Source organism: Sapajus apella, unplaced genomic scaffold, assembly GCF_009761245.1.
Source record: "Sapajus apella isolate SASKATOON/1434 unplaced genomic scaffold, GSC_monkey_1.0 scaffold2, whole genome shotgun sequence".
Taxonomy (NCBI): Eukaryota; Metazoa; Chordata; class Mammalia; order Primates; family Cebidae; genus Sapajus; species Sapajus apella.
The window spans coordinates 30,382,895-30,395,282 of NW_022436942.1; the positions used below are offsets into that span (position 1 = coordinate 30,382,895).

The following is a 12,388-nucleotide window of genomic DNA, read 5'->3' on the forward strand; positions in this document are numbered from 1 at the left end:
AGAAAAGAAAAGAAAAAGCCCTGAATCCTGAATTTACAGCATTTATCAGTTTCTAATAGCATACATACTCCCAGCATGGTAGATTTAAAGCTACCAATGTGATGTTACCGAACACAAAGTTGGAAAGAGACGTGTACATGTGCAATCTGCTCAGCAAGTTGGTGTGAGCCAAATACAGCGCACAACTGAGAGGCGGCATGAAGGAGAATTCTGGTGTGCAGGAAATGTTCTGTATTTTTTCTCCTTTTTTGGAGATGGGGGTCTCGTTTTGTTATTCAGGCTGGTCTCGACCTCCTGGGGTCAAGAGACCCCACTGTCTCAGCTTCCCAAGTAGCTGAGCTTACAGGCATAAGTCACTGTGCCCAACTCTGATCTTAGTGCTTACATAGATGTACACATATTCACAGAGCTACATATTATGAATTATCAACTATATTGTCTGTATATTATACTTTTATAGAAATCAAAAATTTTAAATATTTCTGAGAACTAGGAAGAAAAAGAAGTTATAACTGTTGTGTCTGAGAGGAAGATCCAGACAGGTATCAGAGAAGCAATGGCTGGGAGGTGGACACTCAGACCTATTTGTTCCCACAATAGATATGCAGCAAAATAGAGACACTATTAATAGTTCTGACCTAAATAGAAACAAGATGGTGACTCTTTTAGCTGGATCACTGTCAATTTTAACATCAGGCTTGATTCAATTGTATCACCAATGATTGATACATCACACACAAGAGTGTCATTTCTGAAAAAAACTCCAGATCCTCTGTCTTAACTATCTATGGCCCTGTCAACTTAGAGATGATTATTCCACTGGGTGGCTCCAGAAGAACATTTTAAGCACAGTACCACCTGAACACAATGATCAGACAGAAAAGCACCAATGTAAACAGTTACTTTTATTTTGAGTAAAAATACACATTCATATCATTTCCCTCGTGTCATTCAAACTTTAAATATGTTCAATATGTCTAGAAGTTATCTGTGGTCTAGCTAGCTGAGATATTTTAAAAACACAGCTGATCCTGGTGTACATAGAACTTATATATTTAAAGTTACAAAGCCAAAGCAAAATTTTAAAGGGGTTTGACTGACGATAGCTTGACACGTCCACAGATTCATTTGCTCCCAATCTGGCAATACAGGACCATAGAAAACACCAAACCAAGTATCTAGAGAATAAAATAACAGGATTAAGATGGAATTTAAGGGAAAACACTGGACATATTACAAATAAACACAGAGAACATCATATTTGAAAAGATTGTCTATACTGACAGTTTCAATCTTATCTAAGTCATCTTCCTTGGGAAATTAGAGGTTCCATGGGACAAAAGAGCACTGCAAAAGCTCTCCAAGTTTTTTTGTGTTTTAATCAGCAATTTTTAGCTAGCCTCTACTTAACTGGCCATATATAACTGCACAGTAGCAGCTGCCACCAGAGGACCCACTCCCTTTTTGGGAACACACACATTCTTCTGTAGAGCGTCTCCTAAGAGCACTGGGCATCTCAGGTCCCTGGGGGCTAAATATATGTACTGCTTCCATAAAAAAGTTATGATCATCTGGTTTAAATCATCTGCATAAAAATCAAGGAGTCTAGAATTTCTTTTGCTGTAGTTTTAGGCATTTCCAAGAGGAATAAAAAATGAAGTAACTTTTTTTCAAAAAGCTTCTAAACTATGGGGAATAGCTTAAATCAGGAATTTCCTTTGAAGTGAAAAAGCACAGCTGAAAATCTGGGTCATAATTTCCACCACATTAAGTAGCTCTCCCAAGAATGAGGGACCCCAAAATTTGCTCTAATTGGGTGTACAGCTGGTGACTCACACGCTATGTCTTTAACGTAGAAATGGCAGACAGGACCCGTGTGCATTACCAATAGAAACTTTCCTCCCCCACCAGCCCCCTTTGAAGGGAGGATGGAGGGGGGCAAAGTGCCATTTATGCTGAGTCAACTCAAATGCTTCTACTGTGTTAAGACTTTCTGCTTACTAACACTTTCCTGGAAATATAAATAACCATTATTTCTTTTTTCTTAAAAAGGTTGACAACAATTTTCTGCAAAAGCAATAATTTCCATTCAAAATGTTCTACAATTCAAGACTGAAATTTAGTCTTTTTGCCTTGATCCTGAGCCTTAAGTCTGTGGGACAAGTATCAAGAATGAACTTTTTTTAATGGGAAAAAATAATGGAATAAGACAACTTTCACTGCTACATCCTTGAAATAGGAGTCCACCATTTATCAGCAGACTAGACAGTTAATATCACACTTTCTTGCATTTCATTGTCCATGGAAAGAACATTTATCATTGTTCTGAAAAATAGCACATAATTAAAAGAGATTCATCATTTTATAATGTATGCCAAGACTCATGATAAATTTGCTAAGAGGTATGCAGCAGTCTAAAAAAATTGTAAAATTATCATTTTTGTTTTAACTGGTTTATTTCTAGGACCTCTTGTCAGGATAACTTTTGTCCTACAAAGTGATGGCTCTCAGTGTGTAGCTTTTTTTTTTTTTTTTAAATTAAAGCGAGGAAAGTGCTGATCATTTTTTGTGCTTGTAAGTTGCTATAGTCAAATGAGGAGAGATATAATAGTCTTGTTTTAAGCTAGAATAATGAGAATTCCAAACATGTCTATACATAAATTTTTCTTGCAGAATAAGGTATTTTGCATAATTTTTAGCATCCAATGTGACAGGAATCCCTTAGGTATATAGACTTAACAGAGTCTTGAAAACAAATATTGGCCCACCTCACTAAAACCTATGCCTAAACATACTAATGCCGAAGGTCAAAATGTGGGAGAGTCTTTTGTTATATGACACTTTTCCGTGGAGATAATATGAACATATTTTCTGCAGGAAGATATTTGCTTCTGTTTTCTCAAAAGTATTTTTTAGAAGAGATTTTCTATCTCTGTGTCTTTGTGTTTTTTTGAATTTGAAATTAGGAAACAGAGAAAAGAGGCCTAAGTCATAGGGCAGTAGGCACCTTGTACTAATGATTGTAAGACGAACTATAAAGTGCATTTTTTGGATACATAATTTATAGACTGGGTACCAGAGGACTTTTTGAATTTCCTTTTTGAATAAAAAAAGATGGAATATAAAATGATTTGTTTCCCTTCAAACCTTAGAGGGAGGGAAGGTTTTAGATTGAGGAACTGCGTGACAATTTTTAAAAGTTCAAACAGTTATTTGAACCAACTATTTACCATATCTGCATATAGTCTAGAAATCACATCAAATTTGACTGGCCTAATTAAAAAACCGGTTATATTTTATGATAGCACCACAAAAACTCCATACTTATAAATTACTGTATAGAATGTTTTTATTAAGCAATTTATCTGAATATGTCTTTAGAAGAGCCAATAAAATATTTAAACATGTAATTAATACATGGAATATACCAATTTCATAAAATACTGAAATGCATTAATCTTTTTATAATCTTATTTTCCACTAGATGTATTTAAATTCTTGAAAATGCCTTTGATTATGACACAAAAGATTTCTTCAGTCTCCTCAATCAAGTATGTCCTTACTTTTTCTGGTTTTGCTAATTGAGGAGCATCTGTGATTTGAGCTAGTGATAGTCAATTGTCAGAACTTGGGTCTAACTTCTGAAATATAACTCATATTAAATATCTCATTTGAAGCATGCTCTCTCAATCATTCAAACTTTATAAAATGTGTTTTATGTATTACGTGTGTGTGTGTGTGTGTGTGTGTGTAGGTGTTTGTGTGTAAATACATATATATACATGATTTATTACTCATTTTCATGGCCATTAGTCCTATTTATAAATTAGCATAAACCCAGAATACAAAGTGGAGAAACAAAAGACATCTTACAAACTGCAGAATCAAGAGAAATAGACCTAGTCCATAGCACCATTTGACTTTCAATGTATATCAGATCTAAAGAAAGATGGCCATAACCTACCAACAAAGAATGCTTCATATTTAGAACTATTCATCTGGACTATAAGAAAGTAATACTCAACAGTTCAATTTGCTGCTAATAGCCCCTAACCTTTCTCTAATAGTTGCCTGGGAAATTCCACCAGCATCCGAAAGAACCACTTAGAACACTAAATTGCTTCATTCTCAGTTAAAATTTCTTTCTAGCAGTGATGTGGCATGAGTAAGAGGAAGAAAGCTACCAGAAAGCCCAAGGAGTACCTTGCACAGCATTCCATGAGGGTGAAGCACAAGTCACTCAGCTGAGCTAACCAGCTCTCACAGGCATTAACCCGGGAGATACCTCACATTATTAAAATTCTTGCTAATGTCTTGGAATAGGATTGAGTGAATTTAATCCACTGGATATCAAAATTACCCAAGATTTGGGATGATTCCAAAATGCTTCTCTGAAGCAGTTTTAATTCACGTTCTTGGCAAAGAGTTTTAGGCCATGTGAAAAGTGTCTTTCAGGTTTTTTTTTTTTTTCTTAATTCGAGGAAAGTTCATCAAGACAAAAATCCTATGCAGGATATTTTTCCAACATCAATAATTAAAGTCATGAAAGTAAGACATAAGCCTCAATTTTCCTTGAAAATTTGTTCAAGTGAGTTAATAGTACATAGTTCTTAAGCTGAGGAAATGAGAGGCAATTGCCTTGACTATTTAGGACTTGTTAGATTTCTCTAAAATGCAGTAAGTTACCAGGAAACAGCTCTTCACGTTTTTAATTGAATTTTTACTTTCTGTTTCAAAATCAGAATACGAAATTGTAATCATCAAATTTTGCTTTATTTGGTACTTTTTCTTGTATCTTAGGAAAATTTTAACCCCTGTACTAGTTTTCAATGAGAAAAGGATATCTGTCACTAAGAACTATGTGAAAATTAATTCTATCTTTTTCCCAATAGAGAGGTCAAGAGTCTCAGCCATGCTCACAGTTCACAAGACTGTAATCTCCTCCTCAGACTCCAGCTAAATGAGGTAGATGATGGGCCTTTATTACCCAGTGATTTTCTAAAGCATCTGATTTTTTTTTTATGGCTGTTGTGTTTTTTGTTGTTTATTTGTTCACCATCAATATTTGTTAGAATTAATGAGCAAGCAAGGGAGTAAATGAAGAGTCAATAATACAAGATTATACTGTACCTCAACAACTGCCAGTCCAAATGCTATTCCAATAACTATAATCACATTTTTTGCCAATAGGTTTTTTATGAAAGAAATACAGGGCTGTTAAAAAACAAAACGTAAAAAGTTACTTCTCAGAAAAATTGGACCTTATATTAATCAAAATTTTTATTCATCTGGTTGAATTTTTACATTGCTATCAAGAAACACACTGAACAGCAAAGAACTGGGTTATTTCTTTCACTCCCTGCTTCGCCTTTGCTTCAAAAGGTTGTAACTGTTGTGGTTTGTTTATACATTAAAAAGCATTTGAGGAACAAAATTTTGCTTGACTGCCTAATTGTTGATTCTAGGGATTAATAATTATAAATAATGATTTTTCACCAACATATCCTCAAGTGATAGATTTTATATTTATACTATAAATTTTATAGTCGATAAAGCTATACATTTTATAACATAAAAGTATAAATAATTTTATCTTAACTTCACTCATTTTAGAGCTGATACCACCTTGATTATGGATTTTTTAGGTTTGTAATCTACAACAGAGAGATTCCTGATTGAGGTTTTAGATAATAATGTTACAAACTTTTATTTTTAAAACAAGGTATTTTCTTTCTTTTTTTTTTTTCCTTTGGGAAAGGGTCTCCCTCCAGCCCCCAAGCTGAAGTGCAGAGGTGCAATCTTGGGTCACTGCAGCCTTGACTTCCTGGGCTCCAGTGATCCTCCTACCTTAGCCTCCCAGGGAGGTGAACTGCAAGCATGTGCCACCATGCCTGGCTAATTTTTGTTGTGTTTCATAGAGACAGCATTTTGCCATGTTGCCCAGGCTTATCTTGAACTCTTGGGCTCAAGCAATCCACCTGTCTCAGCCTGTGAAATGCTGGGATAACAGGTGTGAGGTCATCGTTGCTGGACAAAACAGGATGCTTTCAAAGTCCCTTAATATTTATCAGGGTTACTTTTATCTTAAAAAGAAAAAAATTACCATGTCTACCATTATGCCATTACTTTAGATTAAAAAAAAAAAGAGGATTTAGGAAGTTGACTCTCTGCTACATTTTTGAAATGTATTCATTCCAGCATGCATTATAACTTCAAGAATTGTAAATTATTGGAAGAATTTTTTAAATGAAAAAAGACTACACAATATAATAGTGTTATTTTTGTACTGCCTTAAAATATATTTCCCTCTGATGGTCATATATGTACAAAGGGCTAACAAAATATTGCTATTTGTTAAATAACATAAAAGTCCTCCAGAAGGCTAAATGATCTTTCCTCTTCATTCCTGAATCTAATGAGTTTCTCCGTTCACATTGAATCCAAAGTGGTAAACATTCAAGGAAATCATTATGTCATTTAGAGTTAACAATGAGGTTAATGATTATATGTACTGAATTACATTCATTATGTTTCAGGGATTTTTCTCTTCCTCTTCCCTAAGATAATGAGGTTATCTTGGCAAAAGGAAGAGAAGAAAAAGAAATGTGAATTATGGCCATTCCAGATTTCTTATTTTACCAGATTTCTTGCAAATGACACATGGCAGATGGAAGTATTTTATGAATTTAAAAACTTCCTTTTAGGAAACTGGTGTAGCTATCAGCCTATATTCAGCTGAATTATGTGTGAACCTAAAGAAAATGCCTAGTAGCTTTTTTTAGCATAATTCCAGGGGCTTTTCAGAATCTGTCTTGAGGAAAAATATCTTTGAGTTGAATTTGAACAGGAGACAAATAGCAATCTGCAATTGAATTTACTGATTTCCTCATTATCCTAAGTGGAAACTATGTTCATTTACAACATGTTTATTTCCCCTTTTCCCTGTAAATATTGTGTCACTAACATTAGGGAGTGAGGAGGGGAGCAAGGAGAATGTAAAAGTAAGAATCCAACTTTTTTTAGTAATATTACTTCGACAATGAAAAACACAGTAACACTGTAGTCTGGTAGATTACTTCTTGAGTTACTTTAAATATTAGTGACATACATTAAGTATTAATAACAGCAATTCTCCTTCAGGGCAGAGCCTCTTTAATTTTGATAAGATCAGTGAAAAAAATCAGTAGGGAGAGGGAAGTTTCCTCTGAGATATTTTATAAATTAATCTCAGTATCAGTTACTAAACCAAAACAATTCTAGATTAAAAATAATCTTTGGGTATTACAGATATTAATATTAATTCATTGTGATTTACAATGGTTTTTTCATGTATCTGCCTCTCAACTAGATTATAATCTCCTAGAGGAACCAGAAGCATTTCTGAGCCTAGCAATGGTCTGTCTGACATGCAGTAGGCACTGAAGAATAACAGCAAATAAATGAAACACTAATATCAACTGTAATTTTTGTACACATTTCTTCTAAGCAGAAGGAACAGCTTAAGAAGGGACAGATGTCATGTTCTTCATGAAGCCATACACTGAACCTCACAGACTAAGTTAGATGGGGTTCCATAACAGCTTGCACCCATCCCTATCCAAAAAATACCAGTAGACCATTGGATGGAAGTTGCCTAATTATCTTTCTCTCTTTCTTAGTTGAGCATCAGCTCCATGAGTGTAAACATTGTACTGTGTTCAGGAATGGATTTCCAGTGACTGGTAGGCTTGGCACATAGGAGGTGGTCAATAAGTATTTGATGAATTGATCATTAAGAACTAGGACATCCACATATTAACATTCACAAGTCACATAAATTTGACAACTACAACACATAAAAGATTAACGTATCTTTTTCAATTGACATTAAATGTTCGAGGTAACTTCTCAGTTGCAGCAATAACTGGTAAATTGGTAGCTATCAATAACATACAGAAGCTAAACCCTTAAATGTATTGGGAAGGACTTGGAGTCCTTTCTTTAAATCTTGAGAAAGAAGAAACCTCATTTCTTGAGAAAAGGAAACTCTGATTAGAAAACAACAAAAAAAATTGACTTTGAAAATGAAAGTGAAAATACTGGTTTCTAAAACTTACGTTAAAGTAGAAAAAATAAAGGAGACTAATGATTAAAATCACCAAAGAGAGGACAAAACAAACTTTTTTTTTTTTGAGATGGAGTTTCTCTCTTGCTCCTCAGGCTGGAGTATAATGGCATGATCTCTGCTCACTGCAACCTCCATCTCCTGGGTTCAAGTGATTCTCCTGCCTCAGCCTCCCCAGTAGCTGGGATTACAGGCATGCGTCACCATTCCAGGTTAATTTTGTGTTTTTAGTAGAGACAGGCTTTCTCCATGTTGGTCAGCCTGGTCTCAAACTCCTGACCTCAGGTGATCTGCCCGCCTTGGCCTCCCAAAGTGCTGGGATTACAGGTGTGAACCACCATGCCCAGCCCAAAATAAACTTTTATGTTAATTTGTACTTTGCCTCCCATTGCAGTAGAATGTTTCTTTGACCTATTAAGTTTGGGCTTAAATGATGCCAGACTCATAGAAGAAATGAAGTCTATCTGCTTTGATCGTTAAATAAGGATTTTTTTTTAATTTGGGAAATTCCTGAGATTTTTATGTCATGATTCCCATTGTACTTGATGAAATTTAATTTTTCGTAGAGACTTTCATTGTGAAAATAAAGTAACAAAGTTACTTATTGTACCAAATGTGATTTAGTTCTCACCTCTTTGTAAACAAGTTTTCCATCATAATTGGTGCATTGCTCCTGTGCATCTTGACATTCACATAATTTGGGGTATTGTTGAAAATTATTTCCCCAATCCGCAGCTCCATTTACCAAACCACAGCATTTAAACTGTTTGATAAAAGGTAGAATGAAAAGCGGTCAGTAAGAAAACTAAAAACATTGGCAATATGTTAAATTAGAAATTTCTGAAATCATTATTAAAACTGTTATTGTGCTGAAATACCATGTAAGTCACCTTTCACCTTTCTAAATGTAGAAGAAAAAATTAAGGATTTTTTCATTTGATCTTTACATCAATGATGGAAAAATGCAGTTGCAGATTCAAAAATCTGAAGAAGTTGGGAAGATGAAAAAGTCACCTATAGTTTTTAAGGACAGAAGAGAAGGGCCAAGTCAGATCTGCGTAACTTAGACATTGTCAAAGAAGTTTCCAAAGAATTCACAAGAGAGTGAAATACATTTCCTTAAAGAATTGTTGCTCAAAAGACACATGAAGTTTTAAAAGTGAAATTTCTACTCCATGATCTCTGATCACTTTTGAAAGAGAGGAGGAAAAAGATGGCAGGTATTTCAAAGACCAAAATAGATGCTCAAGGAGCCTCCCATAAGCTTGAATTTCATGAACATTTTTAAAATATGGGTGGGAACATGAATAAGTAAGATCTCAGAATAATATCAGCCAAGTTACAGCCCCAGAATAAACTGATCCATGGAAAAACACTAAAAAGAGAGGAAAGAGGTTTTGTAGCCATGTTTGAGGAAGGAAAACCGGAAGTGATAACCCCAAGAATCAGGGCATGTAGCACATAATATTATTAGATGGGAGATAGATAATTATTCCCATCTTGCTTCCATCTGCTCTATAAAGGGGAAAACACTTTGTGTAGAAATGGGGGCAAAAATACAACTCTATAAAACAGAGCCAAGAATGAGTTATTTTCCCAGCTCAGATACATTGCAATGCTAAGACATTGAAAGAATTTTCATTTCCTGGGCAGTGATCATGTTTATTACCCATGCTAGTTAAACCTCTGTGCCAAAGTTTGTTCATCTGTAAAATACAGATAATAGCAGTTGCTAATAATAGCATTTAATTTACAGATTTATCATAAAGATAAACATGAGAAAATCCATGTAATGATAAGAAGTCCCAGCTTGAAGAAAGCACTCAAAAATGCATTTGCTTTTACTGTTTTTGTTTTCATTGTTTTCTGTAGATGTTGTTTCTGTTATGCTCTCACAGGAACATGATCTATTCAGCATTGTAATCACTGAATTGAATAAATTTCAATTCTGTAGTTGACGTAGAGCTAGGAGTGATGATTAATATGCTGGAGAATAGAGTCAAATTTCAAAAATAGTTCAAACAACAGATATAAGCCAACAAATTGAACTGAGGCAGATATGAAGTCTTTTACTTGGGCCCAAAGACTGAGTTACACAAAAACATTACTCACAACAGATGTTTATATGAACAGCTGGAAATTTCAGTTTGTTTCAAGGTCAGTACTACCAAGGAGGGTACTCTTGAAACAACCTTCTTTCTTGTTTCCATGGTAGACATGATTCATTGTTTATTCTTTCTGACTATATAATCTTGGGTGGTATTAATTAGTACAGACACCCTCTGTCAAATGTAAATTAAGTTCCACTATAAAATTTATATTCTCACTCACAGATCAACTCATATTTGGAATACGGTAGAGCTCAGGACTCTTTAGGGAGTCATAGAGACATACAGATGAGAGGGTAGAAGTTAAGAAGGTTAAAACTTGTCACAATATTGGGTCACTAGACCAGAGATAGGATCAGTTAGGGAAGAAGTTGGTCAGGACTTGCTGAAAGTGGTATAAACAGCTGGATGAAAAGGGTACTATGCATGGAATGATACAACACCTCTAGACAAATAATCATGAGCAAGAATACAAGAGGGGTGCATTCCACCAGTATGTTGACAGGAAATTTCTGTTGGAGATCCCTGAAAACCAAAGCGAAAGCTATTCAGTGTCTGCAGCTTCTGTCAATGCGTTATGGACTCCAGGCCAGGTCATCCAGCCAGAGTTTGTGGTGGTAGGATTCTTTTCCCAAAGAAGCATAACTATATATACACATATAAAAAGCATAGTGGAGAAGAAGAAGGAGGAAGAAGAACAGGAAGAGGGAGGAGGAAGAGGAGAAGAGGAGGAGCAGGAAGAGGAGGGAGAAAGGAGAAGAAGAAAAAGGAAGAAGAGGAGGAGGAAAGGGAGAAGGAGGAGGATAAAGGGGAGGAAGAAGAGGGGGGAGGGGAAGGAAGAGAAGAAGAAAGAAGAAGGGGGAGAAGTGGGACCAGGAGGAGAAGAAGTGGAGGAGGAAGAAAAAGAAGAAGAAGAAGGAGAAAATAGAAGGGGGAAGGAGGAGGAGGAGAGGAAGAAAAGGAAGAAAGAGAAGAAGAAAAGGAAGAAAGAGAAGAAGAAGGAAGAGGAAGAGAGGAAGAAGAAGGAGAAGGAAAGAAGGAGAAGGAGGAGAAGAAGGAGACTCATAATGGACATTTGAAGAAATATAGTCCTATGAACACAAGGAACTTCAGGTATAGGATTTCTGAACAAGAGCAGGAGCACTTCAGGAGAATGTACTATAACAAACAGAACATTTAGAAACCCAGGATTGGCACGGAGACCTTGAATCTGGGGAGATGTGCAGCAAATATGGCTCAGGACCTGAACCAGAGACTCAGTGATTACCTCTAGTGTATTTTGTACTGGGTCAACATCCTGGGAAGGGTCTGGGATCCTCAGCCCCACCCAGCAGAGGCACTTAGGCTGCATAAATTCTTCCTGCTTCAAGTCTGTTTTAAGCTGGCCTCTAGAGTAAGAATAATCCCGGAAAGGAGAGAATCAAAGAATACAGCTATGGGGAAGCTAGGAAAACCACATCAGAAAGAAAGTTAAAACAGGGACTGACCCATATCAGGTTTCAGCTTTTGGAAATGATGCTTTAAGCAGAATTTTTACAAGCCAGAGTCTATCCAAATAGGAACTAGTGAATGTTCTTGGGGGAAAAAATGTCATCTGATAAACAGTTTGAGAAACCAAGGATGTTTCCACTTGAAAAGCAAGGATTTTAGGAGTGGAACAACAGCCATTCTCAAAGAAAAATCTATCATGTATAAGAGCATCAATATTTTTTTCCTCTGAAACTCTGGAAAAACTTGTACTAAATGATATAAATCCTAGGAAGGCAGATTTTGTTTCAAACTAAGAAAGAATATACTAATCATCAGACTTGTATATAAGCAGGATGGGCAAAAATCAGTAAACTTTCACCTCTCTAATATTTCATTTGAGGGTAGATGACCATAAATATAAAATATATTTATCAGTGAGAAGTCAGAGTAAATGACCTATAAAATTCAAGCCTCTCCTAAAATTCTGTGAATTGCCATCACATGCATGAAGTGAATACTACTACAAGTAGTCAATGTGATAGGAATTCAAAATAAGAATGGCATGGTTAGGAGGAATTCCACAGAGTAGCTAACATTTTTGTCAAACTTTAAGTATATATTAGAAAGAAAAAGTAGTAAGAGCACTCCAAGGAGTGCAAAGGAAGGAAGTGACCCTGAGTACACAGACCTGGCTGGACTAGAGTTT

The 12,388-nt window shown here is 35.6% G+C and overlaps 1 protein-coding gene across 1 annotated transcript in view; it reads right to left on the reverse strand.

The window, feature by feature from the left end:
* Positions 1-884: 884 nt before the first annotated feature.
* The window catches only part of TSPAN8 (tetraspanin 8), a 31,326-nt gene continuing 19,822 nt past the window's right edge, over positions 885-12,388 (reverse strand). Inside the window, exons 6-8 of the mRNA XM_032295687.1 lie at positions 8,736-8,867; positions 5,131-5,214; positions 885-1,178 (exon numbers count right to left, since the gene is read on the reverse strand). Of these exons, the coding sequence (XP_032151578.1) occupies positions 1,125-1,178; positions 5,131-5,214; positions 8,736-8,867 (270 nt within the window). The 3' untranslated portion in view covers positions 885-1,124. The remainder of the gene's footprint in view (positions 1,179-5,130; positions 5,215-8,735; positions 8,868-12,388) is intronic.